Raw genomic sequence first — 26964 nt, forward strand, 5'->3', positions numbered from 1 at the left:
ACGTGTGTATTATTTACGACCTTGAAAAACTTTTCACACACACAATGTTTCATTTTACGTTGCAGGTGTGATTTTAAATACCATGTGCACCATTGATTTACTAGCCAAATATTTGTGACGCCCAGAAAGCTCTCAAGGGAAAATTACATGAGTTATACAATGCTTAAAACGACAATATAGCACATTCCACAACAAGTCTAATCTTAGCTTAGTTTTCTCTTTGCCACCTCAACTGTAAGACAAAGGCCCTCAGGACGAGTGGCCTATAACTCTAACTCTAATCTAATACCTAAAGAAACGGAGGTTTGTCCGTATTGTGAGCAGCACTCCCATAACTCCTCTTCAATGCACAGCACATTATCTCAGATGTAATGTCTCAGAGAACATCACAAATGACATCAATGATGACATCACACGTGACATCCAATATCACATCTTCAAAGACATCATCAATGACATCTCAACGCCACTATTCCCAAGAACCCAATGGTATCAATCCTTAGCAGCATCCATCTGCCTCTGCGAGAAGGGTGAAGCCTTACACGTCCTCAATTGATTGTGAAAGGTTTCTGATCTTAAGGCCAATTTGGTGGTGTCAAAGTGGATTAGATCACAGGGTCTAGCTTTCAGCCGGTTCCTACGCTCACCGACCGTAGCCCCACTGTTCATCGGGCAAGGTCTTTGGCTTCCAACCATGGCATCCAACCATGTTCAGTAAGCAAGGTTTGGACTGCACATGGAACTTCAAAATGTAACCATAATTCCCAGAGAGGAATGTTTTCATTTAACCCTTTCAGTCATTGCTCCAAAGGCCATAAATGCAGCGTTTGTGAGAGATAGCAGCTGGGATCTCTTCTGACTCCAATGTAGTTACTCTAATTCTCTCCTCTGTTGGTCGCTTTGTCTAGCAAAGTTCCATTCGAAGCATCCTTCTTTAGCTTTGGTGTGCAGCTGAAGAACATTGAACACACCTCCCCGCTCTTCTTTATTTTTCTTACCCCTGCTCTGTAGAATGGGATTCACATGACATGCATGAAACACAATCTACATCAACAACATAACATCAGGAGAGTTTAAGTGCTCTCATTCTGCAAATCTGTGATCTGAGATCCAGTTTTGCAGAATTTTGCATATTAGGTAGGTCTTGTTTAGAATTGTGAACACCTATTGCAGGAAGATGTTCAGGTAATGAGTCAGCAGATGACTGCTAATTCCTTATATGTTATCTGTTTATGCATTTGAAAAAGTCCTGTAATTCTAAAAAATAGCATTTTAAGGTCCCTTAATGAAACAACATAACTATACCCTAATGTTCCTATCCTAACATTACGAGGTAGCTTAAGTAACGACCTAATTGCCTCTCTATTTACTTTCTCTTCCTCTCCCTTTCTCTCTCTCTCTATAACTCTTTCTCTCTCTCTCTCCCCATCTCTCAGTCTCTCACTAATTATCTTTCTCCCTTTCACTTTCTCTCTGACTTTTTGACTTTGTCTCTGTCAGTCAGTCAAAATACACTTTATTCGATTTTTGTTAAAATCATAAAAGGACAATATACAATACAATACAAATTTTAAAAACAGCAAAGGATTTCATTGCTAATTTATAACATGAATTGTTAATTTCATTTATCCTCATAGTTACAATGATTAAAATTGCAGATAAAACCAGATTTAAAATTGGATTAAAATAAAACTTTCCTAGATATTCTTTTCTTCCTTGATCTGAAGGCAGCTGTTAAATAACATGCAACGCTAAAGATGGTATGAGTGTCTGCTAGTGATTGGAGGAAAATTAAAGCTGGCCTTACTTGGATGAATCCAGCAGCTTTTAGAACAGGAAGTAAATATTTTGCCCTCTCAGTAGTGTACAGACCACAGAAAAATATAAAATGGAGGGTATCCTGAATTGAAAACTGATCACAATCACAGGGTGGTCCATCTTCAGGTTTTGACCACACAGGGAAGTTGCCAAGTGAGTAATGAATTAAATTCAGCCTAAATTAAAATGTTAGCAGGAGTCTGTGAAGAGGGTTAGTGACGATTTTTAGATATGGTTCCAGAGAGGGAGTGGTGATTAAAACTATGTGAGCCCTTACCGACAGTTTCCTCAGTTCCAACTCCTCTCTCGCCACACGAGCTCTCTCCAAAAACTCTTGTTTAATCCATCTAATGTCTTCCCTCCTGATGTTGTTTGGGTCAGTAAAAAGCTCCGGTCTCCCAAGCGTGGCGAAAGCACATCTAATGTATTTCAGCCAGGGTATTCTTACGGCATTTTCCCTTGAGATTACATCCTTAAGGATAGCATGATTTAATGTTAGCCTGGAGTTCAACCATTTTTTGGTCCAGAAAAGAAGTGGGGCTAATTTTAGTTTGTCAATAATATAAGGCAAACCCATTTCCTCATGGATCGTAAAAGTAGGCGTGGAATTGGGGATGGATAAAAATTTTCTAATGAGCCTATTTCCCACCCTCTGGATTTTATCCAGGTTTGTATAACCCCACAAGGCAGACCCATACGTGGCAATTGGGATGCACTTGCTATTATATACCTTTATGACTGCCTCCATTGGTTTGGCCCCTAATCTTTTTGTGAAAGCCAACAGGGCTGATGTTGATCGGGCTAGGCTTATACTCTTTGCCTTAATCTGGGGGGCCCAGGAGCCTCTCTGGTCAAAAAGGACCCCCAGATACGGAAAAACAGGAACACTTGAGAGAACCTCACCCTTGCAAGTAAAAGTTTTAACATGCAGCTTTTTTCCTTTATGGCCTATGATCATGGTGTGTGACTTAGTTACATTAATATTTAAGTCAAGGTTCTCCATGAAGGAGCCAAAACGATCTAAAAGGGCCTGTAGACCAATACCAGTACGGGCGATTAACACGGCATCGTCCGCGTATAGGAGAGCTGGTACCTGTTTTCCTCCTATACGCGGCACATCAGCCATTCCTGCTTCTAGATATTTCCCCAGCCCATTTATATAAATGGTAAAGAGAAGGGGGGCCAGGATACAACCCTGGCGCACCCCTTTCTCGGACCTAAAGCTCTCCGTGCACCTTCCATCCCTAGTGACCCTTATTTTAGCAGAAAGGTCCTGATGCAAACTAGCAATAAGAACTACTAAGTGTTCTTCTATCCCTATCTCAAGTAAGAGAGACCATAACTTGGTCCTGTTCACCAGGTCGAAGACCGAGGAGAGGTCCATGAAGGCCAAATATACTGACCCCTCCCCGGCCACCGTGTATTTGGAGACCAAAAGGTGCAGGTTGGAACATTGTTCCAGGGTGCCCTGTTTTTCACGAAACCCATTTTGAATATTCGAGAGCCCCCCACACAGTTCTACATTTTCCCTCAATTTGGCCAGTAAGACTCTGCCCAGGATCTTAAAGGCAGAGTCAATGAGGGAAATAGGGCGATAGCACCCTGGGTCCTCCCGGTTTCCCTTTTTAAAAATGGGTACAATGATGGACGTTGCCCATGTTTTGGGAAAGATTCCTTCATTTATTGCCCTAAAAACTCTAGCTAGTACTTTGGACCAAAGTGTTGGGCAATTTTTAAAAAAGTCAGCCGGCACACCATCGGGACAAGGCGCCTTATTTTTTGAGGACTCCGTTATAGCTTTATGGACCTCCTCCTCAGTAAACTCTACTGCAGATAAGAAGTGGTCCCCCTCCATTGTTCTAGCTGTTTCATTACGGTTACCGCCATATAAGTTGCTAAAATGCTGCACCCACTTCTCATCAGGGATCACACAATCTGTAACTGTATTATCATCCCCTGAAAAGAAAGAATGGTTTATGATGTCCCAAAATTGTTTACTGTCTCTAGGACATCTATGGTAAGGAGATCGTTCCATGCATTATTTTTAATCTCGTTTCTCCTTGCCTTGATATTTGCTTTATAATCCCACCTCAAGTTTGAAATTACAACCTTGTCTCTTACCTCGGCCTTTAAGGCCTGTTTCAGAGCTCTATGGGACCGTGAGCATTTAGTGTCAAACCATTTGTGGGGTTTTGGAGGGAATGTAGTGAGGGTTTTGTCAGGTCCCTGGCAGTTTGTGAACAGACAAAATCAAAAGCTACTATGATTTGGGGGTTTGAAGTAGTATGATCCATACAAATTTCCAGTGGTCCCTCAATTTTGGGCAATAAGATGTCCATAAACGTTTCCTCCACAACCCTACCCCATTTAAGCCGTCTGCCCTGGACACTGGGCACTGCCATGGCGCAAACCTGTGTTTGTCCCACTTGTTTGCGCCATAAGTCACTCCAGTGTAACTCCACCAACAGAGGGTTATGGTCGCTATGGGGTGAGGCAAATGCCTTATAATTTTTCACCTTTGAAATAAGGCCTGGGGAGATGAATATGTAGTCAATAACCGACCCATTTGTCGAGCCTTTATAAGTGGGTTCCATCTCATTATTTCCTGTGTTAAATGGTTCATACAAGTTAAAACTAGCTAGCAATAATTCGAGCGCCTCCCCTGTTTTGGTGTGTTCAAAGTGAGGGGTGCCTGCTCCGTTAGGGGCCTCTGAAACACCTGAGTGACACAACAGTTTGCATTTATGAATGTTAAAATCCCCCATCAAGAGAATCTCAAAAGGAATATGTGTATTTTGACTATATTTATTCAAAAAGTTCTCCAGGTGGTCCACATGGTCCGTTTCTCTTTGTCCCCCCCATGCATTATAAAAATTAATAACAAGTAGGACGCACCCTGGGGAAAGAGTCCATTCTATTGTCAAGATATTGGGTTAACCTGAGTCCAACTGATTAAAAGACCCCGCTAGCTCTAAAGAGAAGAGTAAAGTAAGCCCCCCTTTTGCTCTCCCCGCATTACTAGGTGTTGCTGGTACTGTGAAACTTGAAAAACCATCCAATAGGAAGGTGGATGAAGTGTCCCAAGTTTCTTGGATGGCTATCACCTGGTGTCTGGCGATATAATTTACCCAAGTTGGATCTGTCCTTTTAGCTCTTGTCCCTGCGACATTCCAGGTCAGGAATGTACATAGGGATGGAGTAACCACCTCAGGGAGTGCCGGTGTTGGTGTCAGTATTGAGACTGATTGTCAGTCATTTGTGTTTAAATCGGCTAATGGGTCAAATCTGTTAACTAGATCCAGGTTTGGGTCCTCACTGTAGGGTGCAGGTCTATTTTGCTTTACTTTACTACATACTGTTTGCCACCCATATCCTGCTATCCCTATGTTGGGGATTGTATTGATGTATGTGTTAGGTCGAGTATACCCCCTTGATGGAGTATAAAAGAACCCTAAGGGGACCGCTCTAAGGGTATCATTATCTCGAATATCAGACCCATCCCAAAACAAGCTATTTGGGCAATAGGCATTATCAAAATTTATTACCACACAATCACCTTTCACAGTTTTGGCTCGCTTCCCCACCCAGCCCACCCTTCTCACCAAAATAATACTGGAGGAAGTGCTTAATCCTCCACTACTGGAATCATCACTCCATTTTTTTGCCTTTCTCATGAGGGTAGCAGTGGATTCAACCTCTCCTTTTCTTAGTGGGGGGACCCCTATAAAAACTGCCACAAAAGGTACTACTGCTGGGGGCAGATGTAGGTGCCAAAGGAGGAACCCCCTGTGAGATTTTGGGTGTAGGTAGTTGAGGTTTCTCATTCATACCTGACCCTACGCTATTTACAGCCATGGTGTTATCAATGGTTTTGCCCGCAGATTTGGGAGGCCTTCAGATCTCAGAATGGGACCTTTGTGGACACTATCAAATTTTTTGACTAGTTCGTCTATCAAAACACATTTTTTTAACAGTCCTTCTAGGCATGTGTTCATACTGTCAACAATGTCCTTCGCAATACCCACTAATAAAGGTTCAATCTGTTCCTCAAAAAGCGCATCAAGATGGTCCTTCAAAGTGCCCTCCACCACTTTTCTGACTTCGGGGTCCCCCTCTCCCTTCTTCCTCTTTATCGATGTCAGTTTTGATTTTGCAGATGGGTCCAGAGTCAAGCTGGGGGCAGAAGTGGGTTTCATTACAATAACATCTGGCTCTAAGGGGATGACTTGCACTGGGGTTAATTGTGTTGTGGTGGGAGAGGCGGCTAATAAACCCAGTTCTTGCTGTGCCGTTGCAATTTCTTTGGACAACGCCCCAACCGCGGTGGTGAGGTAGGACATAATTGAGTCTGATTGTTTAGCAACTTTAGCTTTTTCCCCCCTTCATCCACAGTCGCTCCATTTTTGCGCTTACCCATCTTGTCAGTAGATGCACGATGGGTGGCCCAGCCCTGCCTGTTCCTGCCTTGGACTGCCGAAGACTGTCCCGCCCTTGTCCCGGGCTTCTCCCGGGCAGCTCCAGCGCGCGACTCGCAGGGCGAGAGTAGCCTCTGCCTTTTGTAGCGCCTCCAGGCGCGCTGGTCTCGTGGCAGGTGTGCGGGGTGCCTGGGGTTGCTGGGAAATGTAGTTCCCGATGGAACTACTGCCGTTGCCCTCACGGCGCTTTCAGGTGTCTGACCATTCCCCTCACAGCGTTTTGGTAGGAGTCTAAGTGCCCCCTCAGAGATGTCCCCCGCAGCCGCTCGTGCAGCCTCTGCCTTTTGTAGCGCCTCCAGGCGCGCTGGTCTCGTGGCAGGTGTGCAGGGTGCCCGGGGTTGCTGGGAAATGTAGTTCCCGATGGAACTACTGCCGTTGCCCTCACGGCGCTTTTAGGTGTCTGGCCATTCTCCTCACGGCGTTTTGGTAGGAGTCTAAGTGCCCCCTCAGAGATGTCCCCCGCAGCCGCTCGTGCAGCCTCTGCCTTTTGTAGCGCCTCCAGGCGCGCTGGTCTCGTGGCAGGTGTGCGGGGTGCCCGGGGTTGCTGGGAAATGTAGTGCCCGATGGAACTACTGCCGTTGCCCTCACGGCGCTTTCAGGTGTCTGGCCGTTCCCCTCACGGCGTTTTGGTAGGAGTCTAAGTGCCCCCTCAGAGATGTCCCCTGCAGCCGCTCGTGGAGCCTCTGCCTTTTGTAGCGCCTCCAGGCGCGCTGGTCTCGTGGCAGGTGTGCGGGGTGCCCGGGGTTGCTGGCAAATGTAGTTCCCGATGGAACTACTGCCGTTGCCCTCACGGCGCTTTCAGGTGTCTGGCCGTTCCCCTCACGGCGTTTTGGTAGGAGTCTAAGTGCCCCCTCAGAGATGTCCCCCGCAGCCGCTCGTGCAGCCTCTGCCTTTTGTAGCGCCTCCCGGCGCTGGTCTCGTGGCAGGTGTGCGGGGTGCCCGGGGTTGCTGGGAAATGTAGTTCCCGATGGAACTACTGCAGTTGCCCTCACGGCGCTTTCAGGTGTCTGGCCGTTCCCCTCACGGCGTTTTGGTAGGAGTCTAAGTGCCCCCTCAGAGATGTCTCTGTCTCTTACACTCTTCTGCTCTCTTTTTCTCACTACAATATCTTTGGAGTGTCACTCATAAAAGAAAGGTGCATAGTGCAATCATATTGCATTTCATATATGCACCAACAATCTCTTGTTAAGGAATCCCTAGGATGCATCAAGTGGGACATAGGCTAACATCATGGAATATATGCAGCTTCCAGAATAAGCTGACGAACTGGGACTATCATTCCGGATTGAGAGAAGCCGATATAATCATGGCAGTGGGTAATGTTCTCCTCCTTTCACTGGGGGTTAGTAACAAATACAGTTCAATAGAAGTACCCCACTTGTATTTTATTTGTTTGAGTAGAATCTGATCTTATTTTTAACTCCTTTTTACTCTTTAGTTTGTGATCCATCATCCTATTTTATATGTTTTATGTATCTTATCACAGATATGTACTCTATGGTGTGTCTTTTATTTAAATAACTGTATTATCCATGAATGTGACGTGAATCATGTAATGCTGCTACATCTATTTATGGAATGATTTTATCATTTGTAATTTTATGTCCGTGTTTAGCCCAATACATTTGTGTGTTTTTTTTGGTGTGTGTGTGTGTGTGTGTGTGGGTGTGTGTGTGTGTGTGTATTTCATATTTACGTTCTCGCCAAATGTATGCAGGACACTGTGACACAATGTGGTACAATTTAGGGAGACATGGATAATTTAAGGCAGTAATGGCAGGTCATGTAATCACTGTAAAATGTGTTGGTGGCTGGGGTCCTCTATGTCTCCATAAATTGCTCTCGTAAGAAAATGAGTGAGTTGAATATTGTTTTATTTAAAGTCAATACCTACATGAATACAGCATAGATGGCATACAAAGTGCATTCTCCCCCCTCCCCACTGCATGCTTTACGAGGCCCCAATTCAACATCAAACTCGGGAGTCATGCTTGATTTTCTGCAGTGTGCTTGTTTATTAAAAATTAAGTTCACAGGTCAATTACTTCATTGACCCCCCCCCCATTTCTTTATTTATTAGTAAAATATTCCATCACAGTATTTAAGAATAAACTTGCACTTATATACAATATACACTCATTTACCGCCCATTCTCCAATGGGCCTTTGATTTGACTTCAGGGTTGCGCCAGCAGGCCACAACCCAGATCACCTGCTCTCTTTACGTTAACCCCCTTCCGGTCAACAGAGCCGCAGGTGAGTAATGTGCCCCCACTTGGGCAACCAGCGGCCTCCGGGGTAGGGCTGAAGAGCCAAGGCCACCAGCAGGTCAGCCCCAACTCTCCCGCCAGCCCAGAGTCCAGAATGATTTAGAAAACCTGTTCAGAGGTAAAAACTGTCACTAGACAAGAAGTTCCCGTGGTATTCTTGTCCGGAACCCCGCTACTGCCCTACCTGAAATCCTTATTATAGGGATGGGTGGGTGGGTGTCTTCTCTAGGCGACATCCGACTCCTGTGCGGTCAGCGGACAAAGAGGGGGCCTCTAAGATGGTCGCGGGCTTTTATGCCTCGCGCCCTATGACTACTTCCGGGGCGCTCCGCCGCCCCCGTTCCTATTGGTCCTTGCACCATATCCACTTCCGGGTCGGCTGACTCGGAAGTGAACCTACTCTGGGTCGGCCCTTTGGCTGCCACTAACGACGCCATTCCCCGAAGGGGGGTGGCGCCTTGCATAGATGGCATACAAAGTGCATTCTCCCCCCTCCCCACTGTATGCTTTACGAGGCCCCAATTCAACATCAAACTCGGGAGTCATGCTTGATTTTCTGCAGTGTGCTTGTTTATTAAAAATTAAGTTCACAGGTCAATTACTTCATTGCCCCCCCCATTTCTTTATTTATTAGTAAAATATTCCATCACAGTATTTAAGAATAAACTTGCACTTATATACAATATACACTCATTTACCGCCCATTCTCCAATGGGCCTTTGATTTGACTTCAGGGTTGCGCCAGCAGGCCACAACCCAGATCACCTGCTCTCTTTACGTTAACCCCCTTCCGGTCAACAGAGCCGCAGGTGAGTAATGTGCCCCCACTTGGGCAACCAGCGGCCTCCGGGGTAGGGCTGAAGAGCCAAGGCCACCAGCAGGTCAGCCCCAACTCTCCCGCCAGCCCAGCGTCCAGAATGATTTAGAAAACCTGTTCAGAGGTAAAAACTGTCACTAGACAAGAAGTTCCCGTGGTATTCTTGTCCGGAACCCCGCCACAGGGCGAGGCGCTTACTGGCGGACTCGACCTCCCCCCCGCGCTCGAGAGCTTCGGAGATGGCCCCTAGGACTGTTTCTATAAATATCTCAGTGCCCGCCTCAGAAAGGTGCACTCCATCCTCCGCGTATAACTCCGGCCTGGTCGTTTGTATCAACTTGTGACGAATAGTTCTAATACTAGATTTTTGGAGGATTTCCGCCACCGATTGGTTCAACCTTTTAATAGATTTGTTCACTGCTTTCATAGGTGCGCCCCGCGCCCAAACGAGCCTCGGGATGACTTCTGACCACATTACTATGGCTTCCGAAAAAATGCTTTTGACCGCTGCTAGAGTAGAGAACAGGGACTCCTTCACTCCTCTCCTTCCGCCCGGAATCATATCGTTGCCTCCACAGTGCAACACAAATACATCCGGATAAGGCATGCCTCTGGCCAAAGCCGCCTTAACATCACTCGGGACGTCCGCTAGGTGCTGCCCGCCTATGCCCACCCAATGATGATCACAACCTTGCATCATCGTCACCCTGTCTTTGAGCGTCTTTTCGAAGTGCGCCCCGCCCTGCGAATGAAGGAGTGGCCACACCAACATATTTGGATTCTCTTAGGGGAGGTACCTATAGTAAACATTAAGAGATGCGGTGAGAATGAATCTAAGCAGAAGGGGATGGAAAATTAGTGATACAGACTTGCTAAACTAATTGCGGGCGGACATAACGTTCATAACATGCTGATTTCCAGCGACCCAATCTCTTGATTGCCTGTTCGGGCAGGCCTAAGCCAGCAGCTGTTTTCGCTGCTCCAATTCGGAACGAATGGGATGTAAAGTCGGTAGGATCAACTCCGATCCTTGCCAGGGTCATTTTAACTACTCGTGTGAACTGAAACCTGGTAAGGGGTAGACCACTCTCGTGAATTAACAGTCTATCCTCCGCTCCCTGAGGCCTGACTTGGATGAATCCCCTCAGTAGGTTAACTGGACAGAAGGGCTCCCCCTCTACTCTACCCAATTGTAACCAAGTCCCTTTACTCAAAGGGTCCGTCTTCGATCTACGAACTCTAAGTCTCAGGACACCTTCGGACTCAATTATGTCCGAGCACCTTAGGCCCCCCCTCACTATCTGTCTTGGACGCTGGGAGTAATTCAGAGATCCGCAATGCTCCGCAAAAGGCTAAGGCATAGGCCACCCGGAATAATTGCATCTCATATGGGGAAAAACAAACGAACGGCAGTGCCTCCAAGATTTTAACCAACTTCCCTACGTCTATGGGTCTTCTGGAATCTTTTTCCCCTGGTGTCAAGCGTTCCCAACCTCTCATTGCTCTTCTTACGCTCTGATCCTTTGTCGGGTCCGAAACTCCCTGTAGACCTGCATAGAATGCCAATGCCGACAACTGTCTTTTCATGAATGCCACTGATTTCCCCTTCTCTTTTTGTGTACTATGAAACCTAACACGCTCTGAGGCACAAAGGCGTCCACTAGGCCCGCTCCCCTCAAGTATGCCGTATAACACTCCCAGGACTTTTGATACATACTCTTAGTCTTGGGGGCCAAGGATGCAGATATCAACTCGGCAGCCGTGGGGCACCAAACTTCCATAGCTCCGTTGGGAAGGCTGTCATTGTCGTCTCTGCTTGCGGCCAATGCTCCCGGAATTCTGTCAACTTAAAACGAGACAATGCATCAGCCGCTTTGTTCTCTACACCTGGAACATGTCTAGCAGTGAATTGGACATTGTGGCTCAGGCACTGCAATACTAACTCTTTCAACAGCCTGAGCACCCAAGGGCAGGTTGCTCTCTGGTTATTAATCACCATGACTACTGACATGCTGTCCGTCCAGAATACAATACGCCTGTTTGCGAGCATATCCCCCCACAAGTGCACAGCTACCACTATGGGGAACAACTCTAGAAAAGAAATGTTATGGGTCAGACCTCGCTCTATCCATTCGTCTGGCCAATGCTGCATGCACCATTTTGGGCTCAAGATCGCCCCGAAGCCAATACTCCCTGCAGCATCAGTGAATAGCTCAAGGTCAGCATTTGAGGTGCTGGCTGCCCGCCACAACTCCGTGCCATTGAAATCCTGCAAAAAACATTTCCAAATCAGTAGGTCCTCTCTCACCTCGGCTGAAAGCCTCACCCTGTGGTGCTTTGCCCGCAGCCCGGACATTGCCCTCGCTATACTCCTGGAGAAAGCCCTGCCCATTGGTATGACCCGCAGGGCAAAGTTCAGTTGACCCAAAAGAACTTGTAACTGGTGTAAGGTTACCTTCCTTGCTCCTAGGCAGCTATCAATTGCGGCCTTGAAGGCATCTACTTTAGTCTTTGGCAACCTGCACACACCTGTTGTAGTATCAATTTCAATGCCCAAAAAGGTCAAACATGTAGTCGGGCCTTCGGTTTTTTCCGCCGCCAATGGCACCCCCAGCGCCCCAGCCAAGTGCTGGAAGCCCAGAAGGGCCTTCCTGCAAGACTGGGAACCCTCGGGACCCATGAATAAAAAATCATCCAAGTACTGCACTACTGCATGCGATTTGTCTGAGGTCAGGAACTGCTCCACCGCTCATTCCAAGAACCTCGCAAACGTCTCGAAAACTGCACAGGCAATAGAACACCCCATAGGCATGCATAAGTCTACGAAGTAGTTACCATCAAAAGTGAAACCCAAGAACCTGGTATCTTCTGGGTGAACAGGCAGTAACCTAAAAGCCGACTCAATATCAGCTTTAGCCATTAATGCTCCTTCCCCCAGTGCCTGCAATTTTTCAATGGCCGTGTCAAACTTGGTATACCGCACCGTGCACAGGTCTGGGTCTAGCTTATCATTGACAGATAACCCTGGGGGGCTTGATAGATTATGAATCAGACGGAATTTACCTTCCTCTTTTTTCGGAACTAATCCCAACGGCGAGCAAACCAGATTATGGGTAGGTGGATCTTTGAAAGGGCCCCCGACCCGTCCCAAGGATACTTCCTTCATGATTTTGTCTCGCGCTGCCTCCATATTTCGCAACACTGAGCTTTGATTACGGGGCGGGACATTGGAAGGGGGGGCTGAAGACGGGATACGGAAGCCAAACGTAAAACCATGAAGCAGGAATTGAGCCTCCTCGAGGTTGTCATACTTACTGAGGAGGTGTGTCAGGACATGCCGTTTAATGGGAGTTGGTAGCCTTGTCGGAAGTTTTAGGTGGCTTTCCCTTTGGGGTGACATGGCTGGACTGTTCTTTGGGATTTCCAGTTTTCTTAAAACATCTGATTTCAGGATGAGAGGTTCAACCGCAATACGAACAGCAGTGTTTGAACCTGCACGAGATCCCCCTGGTACACTCATTTCTGTTAAACTGCCAGCAGGCCTGTTTTTTCTCTCCGACGCCTTTGTCACTCCGAAAGGACTGATTCTGAGCAAGGGGAGCAGTGTTAGACACTGAGGGGGAGGAATAGAACACTGTGTGCCATAGATTGATCTCCCGCTGGTCCCATGATATACCTGGGTGGACTGCTTTCATCTGTCTAAACATTTTATCATACTTTAACCACCCCTGGCCTGGAAACTCGGCTGCCGCACCATGGATCAAGGATATATAGCTCATCATTTGAGGGCCCAGCACAGGATACTTTTCCAATATAACTGCGGCATAAATAGCAAATCCCGTGATCCAATTTTTCATGGACCACTCCACCCGCAACTTCTTTTGATTATATTCACCCTCTTTCCCACGTTTGGGTTTTCCCGCCGCTACCCCTGCATTAAGGAGGTCGAACACCTCCACATATTCACCTCTGAGTATCTTTTCTTTCATATCTGCTGGCACGTGCCAGGTGATCCCTGTGGATGGCGATAGGGTCATTGAGGATGAACCAAACATTAACGGGCTGAATGCTAACAGTGGGTGACCTGTTGGTTGCCCCCCAGCCACCCCTTGTATCTGGCTATTAGGAGACCCAGTCCCATCAACCACGGTGCTAGCCATTGGGCCCTGTGTTGGACACCCTAAATTCGAGTAAGCATTCATCATTACGGGGGCCCCATTTGTCGGGTAGGACATGGCAGGAAGCATCGAGCTTATGAGGCCGTTACCTATCGCTTGCCCATGCGACCCATATAATTGCATCCCTGGTAACTGCGCGACCCCTCCGGGTTGCACCCACACTTTAGACACTCCGCTACCCGGTTGCGCCACAACTGGCGGTAACATACCCTGCGAACAGGACCCCCCCACAGGAGTGACAGGGAGCCCTCCTATTTGCGTGGGCCTAGTCACCACGTGCTGCCCTTCAGTATCGTCTTTGTCTTTATCTGCGCCTGAATTCGAGTCAATTGTCTCTAGCACCTCCTCCTCACCTGGTGATGCTGGTTGGGGGTCTGCCGGCCTAGACCGTTTGCCTTTTGTCGCACCTTTAAGCTTTTCTGGGGTACGCTTCGCTCTCCTGCCTCTCCCCCTTTCTTCCTGAGAATTCGCATCTGCTCTAGCCCCTTCTCTCATGTTCTTTAGTACCCAATCCACGCCTTTTTCTCTTGTGAACTCCAGCAGCTCCGTAAAAGCGAGGTATTCATCATTTTTGGCTGCGGGTTCTTTGCCCTTCGGTGCCCTCTTCGGCGGCATCCTGCACTTAAAGAAAACAAACGTTAAAAACCTTTAACTGATATTACATGCATTTAGGCAAGCCGTGCCGCGGCTTGGGCTTGTTCCCGGGGAATCAGGTTGTGCTAAATGCGCCAGCGCTCACCCCCCCTGGATATGAAGACAACAAGGGGGCGACCTCAAAAGCATTTAAAAATTACTGCTGGACCCCGATTCTCCCTCAACAAAACGTATGAACAAAGAGATATGCATGCATAACGCTCCCTCAACTTTAAACTCAATCATACAACACACTGCACGGCCCGCTAACCTAGATCACGAGTCGGATTGACCCTCGCTGTTCACTCCCACACGAAGGTCCCGCGATGTCTTCTCTAGGCGACGTCCGACTCCTGGGCGGTCAGCGGACAAAGAGGGGGCCTCTAAGATGGTCGCGGGCTTTTATGCCTCGCGCCCTACGACTACTTCCGGGGCGCTCCGCCGCCCCCCGTTCCTATTGGTCCTTGCACCATATCCACTTCCGGGTCGGCTGACTCGGAAGTGAACCTACTCTGGGTCGGCCCTTTGGCTGCCACTAACGACGCCATTCCCCGAAGGGGGGTGGCGCCTTGCAATTGTAAGAGAGTTTGAGAATTCTTCCTAAATCATGTTCTTAAAATGATACATTTGTTGTGCTGTTGGTCCATTTCTTATTAAATCAAAGTTTGAGTAACCGCTGCAAAAGTGTTTCTTCATCCTCTCCCATGAAGACTTTCTCCGACTAAGCCAATGTTAGCTAAAACAAATGTCAATGGTTGCTGCACAAAAACGTTGATTAAAATCTCGGTATAGTCGGTTACCTTCGCCGTCACTGTGTAAATTCTGCCCTTGATTTATCATTGGTATGCATGCTAATCGTTCTGGTATGTGTTTACTAACTGATTCCAATTTTTCAGAACTTTAAAACGTCACTTTAACCTTTTGAACTTGTTTTGAGTATGTGTAAAAAGCAATAAACAAACGTATAACATTTTAAAACAAGTTTACAGTGATTTTAAAGCTGCAAAAGGTCTCACTTATTTTCTACGGAAAATCATGATTTATTTTACCTGTAGAGTAAAAAAGGCAATCATATACCCTTTCGATTTGATCTAAATCATTTTGAACATTGATATCAATGTCAGCATGCCCAACTATATATATCTCGAATAGGTTTGATATTACTTTAAATGAAACACTGTCAGACCCTCACCACATAACTGTATGTCACAGAAGCAGTTGAGAGTAAGATGATCCTAACTTCGTCTACTTGCACTTTCTGTAATACCACAAATTACCCCAAAATCACTAAATGAGAGGCCCAAAAATAGGCTCTCCAGCATTGTCTCTGAAGAAAAGAATTGGGATTTGTGCTGCCCTCTGAGCAATGGCTTCAGGAGTGTCTTGGGCAATTCATTCCATCACTGTCTCCCCCTACTTACCCTGGAACAGAAAAACACCATAAGCTGGACCCATAATTCTAACACTCTATTTTAGTTTTTTTTTTCTGGCTAATGGCGTCAGTAGTTTAAGAAAATTGTTGTTTACCTCTAATATTTTGCTGAGCCTTATGCCAACACTTTTCAACAAGCAGTGCGACTTTTATATTTTTGTGTTCTATGCTTCCTAGTTTTGAGAAAATCTGCTTAATGTACAGCAGTAAGTGCTTAAATCTAAATCATATGGTCCTATTTTATTTCATTTAAACCCCGGTTGCATGACTCCAGACAAAATACACTTTTGCTGATATTCTCCGAAGCACAATCCTTAATTTCTGCTACTGATTTTCTTATATATATTTGTCTAAATACATTTGTAGCAGCTTTCCCTTAAATAAGCATTCCTTGTTTTTTTCTGAAAATTATTTTTTGGCAATGTATTTTCTTCAAACCACAAATGTTGCTTTTAATATTTTTGTAACTGCTTTCCTTTAATCGGTCATTATTGCAATATAAAATGGGTTAGTTTCTCCAACTGTTTTCTTAAAAACAGATCTTTTTATTTTTTGGCTGATTATTTTGAAAGAACGAACTTTTTAATCGAAAATTTATAGTTTTCTTAGAACACAGATCATCTGAAAACTGTGGGTCCTCCTCCGATTTCTCAGGCAAATTTTTACTTCTGAAAGGTGTGGTTGGGCCCTTTTATCACGTTTAGTTTTATTGAATGACATTGGTTTCAATCGTTCAGGTCCAGTGCCTACTGGTTAATCAAATCTACTGAAAATCTTGCAATCAAGTATGGTTTATCATTTTAGTTTTTTTTATTTTGTAAATACATAATGATTAGCAGATCATCAGTGAGCTGCGGGTGGCAAGTTGTGCATGTGCCACAATTCCGCAAGATGGCTCATGTGGAATCCCAATTGCCTAAAACGCTACATCAGCCATTCCCAGGAAGAGACCTACACAGCAAAGGTGCTGACCCGTCAAATAATTGGGATGACGTTTGGTGTAACTTGCCTTTGTAGGTAGGAAGGATGTTGTAGATGTACTGCTTGAAGATAATGTAGGGTAGTTAGAAATCTATTCTTACATATTTTAGTAATAGCAGTTACAATAGTGCCTTTACCTGATAGGCCTCTTTAAATTAAAAGATTAAAAGAATTGCCCTATGTTTATAAAAATCTAATTGGGTAACTGAGGTTAAGAATCAGATCAACATTTCATTCTTGTGATATTTTACTAATCAGTAAACATCAACTTCTTTGATGAACTTTAGTTTTTTTGTACAAATATCCCATACGTGATTTCTTTAATTAATATTCAATTGTGCTTTTTTCATGCTGGAAAGAAAAGCTGTTTTCTACTTAAGGGACACATGTAGTGACTCCCACCTAGGTTTCTTCCTAAATGCAATATGCTGGCAGTAGGTATGCATAATTAGTGCTAAGCCTGGATTCTGTCTTTTTACTCTGTGATCTCTGCTGTGTTTACATCAATAATACAACAGACCTTCTTTACAGGGCCTCCTACTGGCAAGAACAGCCCATCACTGTGCTTCACAGTTAGTGTGAGGAAAAGTCATGAAGGTTGACAACTAAAGCATGCAAAGGAAGACCCGGCCATCTGGTATTCTCACACACAAGTCAAGGGAAGCACATTGCAACAAAGAGCTTTTAAAGAAGATCCCCACAGACATGCACTGGCTCTTTTCTCCAAGAGGGTGAAAGACAGATGCGTTTTTTTTCCTTTGCAGGGGGCAGGCTGTCCTTGATTAGAGCAGGGCGGCTTGAGGATGGGATTGGAGCACTGAAGAAGAACCTGGCTTCGTCTTCCATCTGGCATCTTAAAATCCCTAGGCATGCGATGATAGCTTATCTTTGCCTTGCTGCTCAATAAAGAAGCATGGGGATTTTACTCCATGGTTTTAGGTGGTCACCACCAGTCCACTGCTGGATTATCTCTATAATAAGTTAAGGCTCCCACCATCTGGAAATCAAAGTGCTGGGGAAACAGGGATGGATAGAAGATACCTGCTTGGAAAGATTATTACGCCCCCGTACAAAGGGCGGTGGAGAGATTAACATCAGCTCAGTTTGAGCCTCTGCTTGCTAAAGCTATTCGCATGAGGAGACGAGCTGGTCCCTTGCACCCCATGATAACAAGAGAGCACTTTAGGACAGACATTGCTGTTGAACTACTCCCTTAAAGTCTGTGAGGGGCAGAAGGTCCCAGAAATAGTCTACAATTTGGAGAACCCATGCTGTTCCTTTTGGGACAGATAGTGGTAATCAACAAAGGGGTTGCGAAAGCCTTCCCCTACTGAAAACCAATGGATTTATGTCTAATGAACTGTCAATTAGAGGTAGTTAAAGCACAAGAGACTTCCACAGCGTCTTTCGGTCTCTTACTAGAGGTGAGTTGGTTTGGGTTTAAAGGGAGATCATTTGAACAAAAAGGGCAGAACCTCTTTAAAACTGTTATTTGGGATGCTTTTATTTTTGCTTCACATGTTAGAAAACACTATACTGCTGTTCCCAAGAGGCTATTCTTGAAAACCACAGGCATGTCAAACTTGTACTGAATCCGAACATCTGAAAATGCTAGAAATGCAAAAGCATTCAAATGTATTTCTTGCATCTCATCATTCATACATTAGATTTGCTTTATTTTTGTGCCATTTTGGTAATTAAAGTGTGTTCAACTAAATTGGATTTTTGTCATGTTGATTTATTACATGCATTCTGTTTTGGTATTGCTGTTCATACAAGCATTGTTTTCGAAGGAAGGCTTCCACTTGTGTTCGAACTATGAAGCATTTCTCAAAAATGTGCTATTACCTTTTAGGCCCTAGATCATTTTACCTTTGTGTGTGCTTCAGCACAGCTGGATCAAGAATGAGGCCAGCCCCTCAGTCGTTCTGTTACCAATCCAGTTTCCTACAGCCGCATAAAATATTTGTTGACTTTAAATTTTAATTCACAAAACGTACACACAGTTTTGCAGTTAACTTAAAGTTAGACCGCAAAGCCACTTCCAATTTATAATTTGAACACTGCAAAAAATGTGGGCATTTGGTAAGTGTTTCCATGTATGCCTTTGTTTTTTTATGAACGCCTATTTTAAACTAGAATGTGTCAATTGGCGTGCAATGTTAGATGTGGTGCTGTAAATGGATTGTTTTGTTCCTGTTGCTTGCAGTGAACGCACTTGACAACGAAGACCATGTCCCACTCCATTTTTGCTCTCGATTTGGACACCATGAAATAGTGAAGTACCTCCTACAAAACACCTCGGATGTACAACCCCATGTTGTGAATATCTATGGAGACACGCCTTTACACTTGTGAGTCGTATAAATGTTAAGTTGACTTTATGCTGCCTGAATTAAACAGCTTTATTAGATTCATGTTTTTCTTTGCCCACAGAGCGTGTTACAATGGAAAATTTGAAGTGGTCAAAGACTTAATCCAACTCACTGGAACTGAAAGTCTAACAAAGGAAAATATCTTCAGTGAAACGGCATTTCATAGGTATGAATCCACATGCAGGCTCATTCCAGAAAAGATGTTTAGCTATATATTTGTATAGTTCACAATCCTTTTCCTCCATAACCTTTGAGCACAAACAATGGGAGGCTTTTGAGGGGCTCAAAGTGGGCCAATGGGTCTGTCGTGAGTTGACATTTGCTATTGGAAATGAGGGATTTTACTTCCACTTTTGTATTTTAGTGATTTGAAGTCCATGACACTACAGAACCAATACTAAACTAAGCACTACATTAATAGCTTGGGTAGTATGAGATTACTGAATAGAAATGCATTGTGAAAATATTTAGCAACAGCGCATGGAGAAGAAGTGCTATAATTTAAAAACTGTTCACTTTTTACAACGCGTTTTTAAAGATAGCATGGTGAGTATATTGAATTGGAATCGGTGTGTGGGACGAAGGATCATGAAGTAAGACATTTTATGGTGATGCTTAGTTGTAGCATAACAATTTACTTGCAAAAACAATATTGGACTGGATGAATGAATTTTAATGCTAAGTATTAATAATATTAATACCAGAAGATTAAAGTTGTCTTTTAACTAAGGCCTTTGGGAGTCAGCGTTTGCAAAATGGGTTAGCTCAGTGATGTCTTCAGTGTTAAAATATTATCTTAAAGCATACTTAAATGTTGAAATACCCCTCTTTAAAAGATCAGTTTCAGAAGCTTCTGTCTTTCATCTATAACTGATAAGCGATAACAGAGGAGATTCAAATATTTCTCTGGATGGTATGTGCAAATTCTGCAGTGATATGATTTAAGTGTGTGTCTGGACAAATGTTTTTTATATTATTTGATTGGTAACAACGGGAATCACATTTGAACGATTTTTGGAAAACTTTGCCACTGCTGCCCAGCACTAAAGTTCATGTGATCTCTCCTCTAAACATGGTAAAATTGGTTTACTCCTGTTTGGCATATTTGATTTACTTGTAAGTCCCTTGTAAAGTGGTATACCATATTTGCAGGGCCTGTAAATTAAATGATATAGTAGGCCTTCAGCAATGATTGTGCCACCCACAGAAGTAGCCTTTCAAACCTGTGTCAGACCTGCCACTTCATGGCCTGTGTGTGCAGTTTACTGCCACTTCCTTTGACTTGGCATTTAAAACCACTTGCCAAGCTTAAAACTCCTCTTTTATCACACATAGGTCACTCGTAAGGTAAGCCCTAGGTAGCCTTAAGGGCAGGGTGCTGTGTAAATGAAAGGTAGGACAAGTACTGGTAGGTTTTGCATGCCCTGTTAGTGACAAACAGCCTATTTCATTTTTCACTACTTTGAGGCCGACTCTTCTCATAGGCTTGCATTGGGAATTCCTTAAAACACTTTAAAGTCATAATTCCTAATCAGAAAGGAGTAGTTAATCATGTTCTATATCTGTGGAATGTCAATGAGAAATCCTCTTTAATGGTAAAGTTGGATTTAACTTTCCTATTTTAGAAATGCCACTTTAGAAAGTGGATAGTTCTCTCTGCTTATAACTCTGTGTGCTTTGCAGTCTGACTCTAATACATGCTTGGGCTGGGTGACAGCTACACTTTGTACATTCCCTCTAGACACATACAACAGAGGAAGAATTGCAGTGTCTGATTACTCATCTACATTCATTTGCATTCTGATGGCCTTGCCTGGGCAGGATGGAAGGGAAGGGTTAACTCTTCACTTGAATAGGCAGTGTCCTGTGCCCACACGAAAGGCTGATTCCCCCCACAGGTAGCCTGGCAGACAGGCACTTTTGGGTGTAAGTGCTGGGTCTCTGTCCCCCCAAAAATCTGACACTACTAGACTTGTAACTGAAACTCTGCCAGAAGAACTGCTGTTCTGCCTAAGGGACTCAACTGGACTGCTGATCTGGAATGCCTACTTTTCTGTTTGTTGCCCTGATTCCTGCTGCTCTCTGACTCTTCTGGAGGAGAGCTGGTCTCTGCCTTCCCTCTGAGTAATCTCCATGGGCTTGTTGGCTTGCCTCTTGTTACTTGAGACTCAGGGATGTAAAAGTCTCTACATCTTCTCCTGTATCAGGCTCACTGGATGTGGCCTAGAGACTTGCAACATGAATTTTGATGCATCTTCTGTCTGCGTGTAGCAGAATCATCACGTCGACCACGTTGTGGGAGTAAAATCGATGCATCGCATTCGAACCAGCGCTTTGCCTTTGGAGATTAATGCATCGGACAGTGTTTGGCACCACTGCAGGTTGGTAAGATTGACACATCCCCTCGACTGCATGGCAGAATCCAGCACATTGCTCGATGCCTCTCAACTCTGTCACCTGTCTTCAGAACTGACACATCTCCTTAACCTTATGAAGAAGATCGATGCATCAGGCTGTTTGCGACTAGCAATGGTACTTTGTTCATCAGGGCCTGTGTGGGTCCTGTAGCCAGCTGGCACTCCACCACAGTCAGCCCATACTTTGACTTTGCCCGGGTCCAGCACAACCTAAAGTAAACTTTTAAGCGCTACTTGCTTCTAAGTGCTTAACTGTTTTTATTCATTTAAAATTCAATATCTAAACTTCTGTACATTGGATTACTTCTTTTGTTCAGAATATAATCCATCTTTTTAAAAAACCTGTGTGGAGTCTTTTTGTGGTGTATTCATTGTAGTACTGTGTGTGTTACACAAATGCTTTACACATTGCTTCTTTAGAAAAGGCTGACTGCTCTGTGCCAAGCTACTAGCGGGTGAGCACAGGTTCACTTTTATTGTGTATTTAGCTTACACTGACAAGAGTGGTGGTTCCTGTCTGGCCAAGGTGCAAACCTCAGTCAAACAGGAATCCAAGTTCTAACAATGATGTTAGTCCAATATGCCTGCAAGACTGAGCTTTTTAGCTAGTTTTGTCCTGTGAGTTAGTTGTACGTGTCACAGATGCTGCTAGCATTGCTGGGCAGTGCAAAAGAGCAATAGTCTTTGCCCCTTATAATAGAGTGAGGTGAGTTTTCACAAGGACTTTTAAGGTTGTGGCGTTTATCCGACTTTCAACTTGCAGTGCAGTATGCTAAGTCTCTAAGTAATTGGTTGCACCAAGATTTTTGCTGGTGTTGTTGCCTTCAATTTCCCTATTTAAATTATGCTTCAGTATCTCAGGTGTTGCATGTTTAATACTTTAACAGTACTTCAGGAAAGCAGTGGTATGTGCCAATTTTTGATTGAGTAGGCCAAATTCCAGATAAAGCTTTGTATGTTTGATGTAGAGTGAAAGATTAAAGAGTTTCCTGTAAACTTTGCAATGCAGCAATGGCGAGGTGTTTCCAGTAGCAAAATGCTGGTATGGATTTGGCTCTGCTTACTTTCGCGATGTTTCAGCTGAGGGGCTCACGTGTTTTCCTTTAATTCTGCAGATGAGAAAGGTCAAAGCAGGACCGATATTTGTATGTGAGACAATTGATACTTCTAGGAATGATTGTCAGCAATCCACATTCCTAGATAGATGAATGGAGGAATGTAGTCTAACATCCTGGATGCTAAAAAATATATTATTTGGATTCTTAATTGTATTGCCCGAAGATTATTATTTTGGTTTTGGATTCATTTGCTGTTTATCCTGTTGGTTGTAATTATGCAGTTCAACCAAGTGGCACTGTTAGGCTGGCTTCTAAATAGTGTTGGCGGATAAATCTGAACAATTGAAAAAAAGGTTTCGAATAAACAGCAGTAGTGTGCAGTACCCTGTTTCCTAACCCAGCCTTCTACCACTCAAGCCTAAAACAACTGTTAAATTCCTAACATCTATAACCATGATGGCCTCCTTCCCAACTCAGTGTCATTAAGTGTATCATTCATTTGTCTTAAACTACCAAGCACTTCCCCAGTACCACTCCGTTCCTGGTCATCCTACAACCACTTAGCACTTCCTTATCCATCTTCCTTTCGTCCTTGGCATACTTGTTCTCTTTCTGCTGTCAGCATGCTTCTCCCTACAACTCTTTTCCATTCTCCAAAACAGTCTCATACTTGTCTCCTCCTTGAAGCACCTCCACCATTATCCTCCACCCTAAAATTTGTTTTCTCTCTGTATCAATATGCCTTCTTCCCCAAGCCTCCACCACACCACCCTGCCTGGCCTGCTACAGAAAATCATTAAAGCAGGGATCTCTCAGGAGAGCTGCGAGTGGTATTTGCATCAAACTTACGTCCCACTTAGTGAGTAATTCAGACAACCCAGCTGCAGAGGGTGCGGGTTGCATGCTGGTTTCCAGGTACCCTGCCAGCAGTCCATTCAGGGCTATGTGCATGCTTTTCTCACACACAAAACTGGTACAAAACTTGTCAACAACAATATTGCTGATGTCGCAGACGGAAGGGAAATAGCATTCGTGGCAGAAGTGTTTGCAGGCCAGTGAGAGGGGCAAATCACAGCTTTTGGGGCATCCTGTCCATAAAGGTGTATGTTTAGAGATAGATAATGTGCAGATGTCCACTCTGAGTCATGGAAACAGGAGGGTGGGGTTATACTCCTGCTCAGAGGTTTCGGTCAGTGATCTCTTTCATCCCCAGAACTCCACTGCCATCCCTCAGTGCTGATCTGTAGCCCACTCAACCTATCAGATTCTTTCTTCTGGCCTTCCATAAATAATCAGTAGCTGTTAAGAAGCCCCAATCCTACCATCGCATATTGTTTCTGGCTTTTCGGCCAAGAGCTGTCTCTTGCATTATGTCATTACCCCACTCCCACTAACCTGCTTCTGGCCATCATAGACACTAGGCCAATGCTAATATATCTAAAGCTAGACTTCAACCAGATATATGTCAGTTCACAGCCACTCTCATAAACTTTCTGCTGATCCCTATCAGCCAGCACTTGGGCAATCTTCCTGAGTCAACAAACCAACCAGCTTAAACTCTTTGACACTCTGCCTTCACTGAGTCAAGCTTCCCTCTTCTGACCTTTGGGCCTACTTTCTCAGTCCTCAAACCCACTTGCTGGAGTTCAGTCTATCATATCTCCTGTACTCAGCCATAACCTATTCATCAGCATCTGGACTGGTTCTCACCTCATATGCCAATGATACCCATATTGTGGTTGCTATGTCCTCTCCAAATAACTCAGCAGGTTCCAATGTCCACAATTGTATGGCAGCAATTGATAAATGGATGAACTGTTTGAAGAATAATTCAGGGAAGACAGAGGTCCTTTTGTTTGGAAACAATCCTTTCCTTTGGGCTCTGTCTTGGTGGCCAATGGAATAGGGGGCTCTGCTCACCCCAGTGAGTAAAGTCAGGAAATCTGGGAAAGGTAATGGATAGTAAATTGACCTTTGAGCACTACCGCCACACTTTTAACAGGATGCTTAGTAAGCTCATTCCTTCCAACCCAGCCAATTCTCAAAAGACTTCAGGTCCTACAAAATGTGGCTGCCCTACTGTTGACAGGGTTTCCGAGCACAAATCTGTCTCACAGGCTATCAAACATCTTGACTAGCTGCTGGTTAGGCAGCAAATTAAGTTTAAAGCTCTTTGCCTTACTCATAAGGCTGCCCATGGAGCGGGCTCAGAGGTCTTGAAACAATCCTTTAAATGGTATAATCCAGGGAGAAATGTGAGGTCCTCAGGCACCAGAAAACTGGAGGCTCGAAGGTTCAAACATACTAATGAATAGAATCTACTTTGTGTCAAGATCAGGAATATCTCAAAGCAGCTCAGGTTTAGAAAGGCATTAAAAATCTGGGGGCATATTACCAAGGGTCTTATCGCCGCTTTAGCGGGAATTGTTCCAGCTAAAGCGGTGATAATTTTATCGCCCTATTACCTGGCTGTCGCTAACACCAGTTAGCGACAGCTAGTAGGAGATAGCGATCATCTTGGGGCCCACTTTGCATGTCAGCGATATTTATCGCTAATGACATGCAAAGTGGGCGTGCCAAGATATTAACGACTGTAAACAGTCGCTAACATCGCTATCTCCTAATACCTACAAAGGCGTACTTATGGAAATATTCACGCTAAGCGTGAATATCTCCAAAAGCTAACGCCTGCCCAGAGCAGTTCTTAGCCATGTTATCCTAAGGTATGTGGATAACATGCCTAAGAGCATTAGCTCGGTAATGCATGAATATCACTGACTTTTCAGCGATATTCATGCATTTCAGACAATTTTTATCGCTTTTGAGATAAACCTTGATAATAGCAAGGTTTATCTGCAATAAAAATCGTCGGAGCTCGGCGATAATGATATTGCCACTAACCGTGTTAAGCGATGATTATCACTTGATCTTGGTAATAGGCCCCCTGGCTCTTTACTAAGTAAAAGTGATGGGTAAAAGAGTATACCTCTGACAAGCTGAATCATTAGGGCTCCCATCTTTTTCTCACACAGAGCTAGTGCCTTGACTCCTCTGGTTAATTGTTCATGCTGCATACATTTATATAAAAAAAATATTTCATTAATTTAGCCACTGGTAATTAATAGGGTCGCATTTCAGTCCATTGATTTTTGCTCGTCATTTCACAACAGACAGGATTAATTTTTAGGTAAATCCGCCTCGGTCCTACTCCAATTTTGGCAGCATTTTAAATGCTGTGTCTGTTAATCCAGTGATATCCCTGTTGTCAGTCTCAGAAAGATGGAAAGGTAAGGCACACATGGGATTCGATATCTCTGAAGGTTACATATATATTTCTAAAGGGGAAATTCAGCCACATGCCCCAAGACTGTTTCTGGTATTCTAAAAAAGGGTCCCTGTTACCTTGAGTACCAAAAGAAGTCCCTGTTACTTTGAAAGCTCCTAACAGCAAGATGGTGCTCTGCTAGCCAGTGGATACTGTGACTAACACTTTGCTGGCTACATTGTCTGTGTCTGCTGCTCCACTCTTCTGGATCCATGGTCACTGTTGTGCCCTCAAGTTACGAGGTGAGAGCACCTCAGTGCGACATCTAGCCTGGGTTAGGAGTGGTAAGGTTAGGTCACACAGATTCCATTTGTGAGTAACTGGTGGCCTTTCTGCATCTTGCAGCCAAGGGGAAGGGCTAAGGCAACTCGGAAGGAGAATCAGGGTGGCCTTCACCCTGGTGAGTGTAAATTGTATATTGCAATGCAAGATTAGAAATGTCAATACAACTGAGCTGCACAGAACTGTATTTAAAATCCATGAATTGAAGTTAATCTGACCTGGCTAAAGCCAATTTGAGATGAGCCTAATTAAGCAGGTTCCTATTCAAATTATAGCAGACCGAATAATACAAGGGTTTCATGCGATTACAGTTTTGCTGCTTTCCTTCTATCCAGCGACCATGATTGAAGGCAATAAGTCTGCAGAGGCATAAGTATCTTCAGGCACAAGGGTAATAAAATTACTGCATGGCACCATAAAAGGTGTTTGGAAATCCAAAGCCTTAATGGCCAATAAAGCCCATAAGGGTATATATGAGGATATGAGTATAGGACAAAGGATATAAATCAATCTACCGTTATCCAGCTAATGACTGGTTAATAGCGCCATAATATACAGACTAACATGCAGTTTTAAATCTAAGGGCCCGATTTAATATTTAGCGGTTGGGCCGTCCTCCTCCAGGGCAACATAGTAAATTACTTAATCACCCTCGGGAGATCCTAGCTGGCAAATTATGAAATGCCCATTGGACATTTAAACCATTAACAGGAACAGCTGCCAAAGCGGTTTGTGCCAGTGTACCGTAACTTTGTCATACGGGTCTGTTAAACATGACAGCAAAGATACAATTTCATTTATTTTTAAAAACAAAATCCCAAAGCGGGATTCTGTTTTTGAAACTGAAAAAACAACATTGCCCCCATCGTCATGGTAGTTATGTCCAAAGGCAAAGGAGGTGCTT

General features: G+C 44.4%; 1 protein-coding gene across 2 annotated transcripts in view; it reads left to right on the forward strand.

Moving 5' to 3' along the window:
• The window catches only part of LOC147747399 (serine/threonine-protein kinase TNNI3K), a 2862006-nt gene that overhangs the window by 1107851 nt on the left and 1727191 nt on the right, over positions 1-26964 (forward strand). For both annotated transcript variants that reach the window (XM_086953863.1, XM_086953861.1), the window contains 2 exons: positions 18813-18957; positions 19040-19144. In XM_086953863.1, the coding sequence (XP_086809989.1) occupies positions 18813-18957; positions 19040-19144 (250 nt within the window). The remainder of the gene's footprint in view (positions 1-18812; positions 18958-19039; positions 19145-26964) is intronic.

This window comes from Lissotriton vulgaris, chromosome 1_1 (assembly GCF_964263255.1).
Source record: "Lissotriton vulgaris chromosome 1_1, aLisVul1.2, whole genome shotgun sequence".
NCBI lineage: Eukaryota > Metazoa > Chordata > Amphibia > Caudata > Salamandridae > Lissotriton > Lissotriton vulgaris.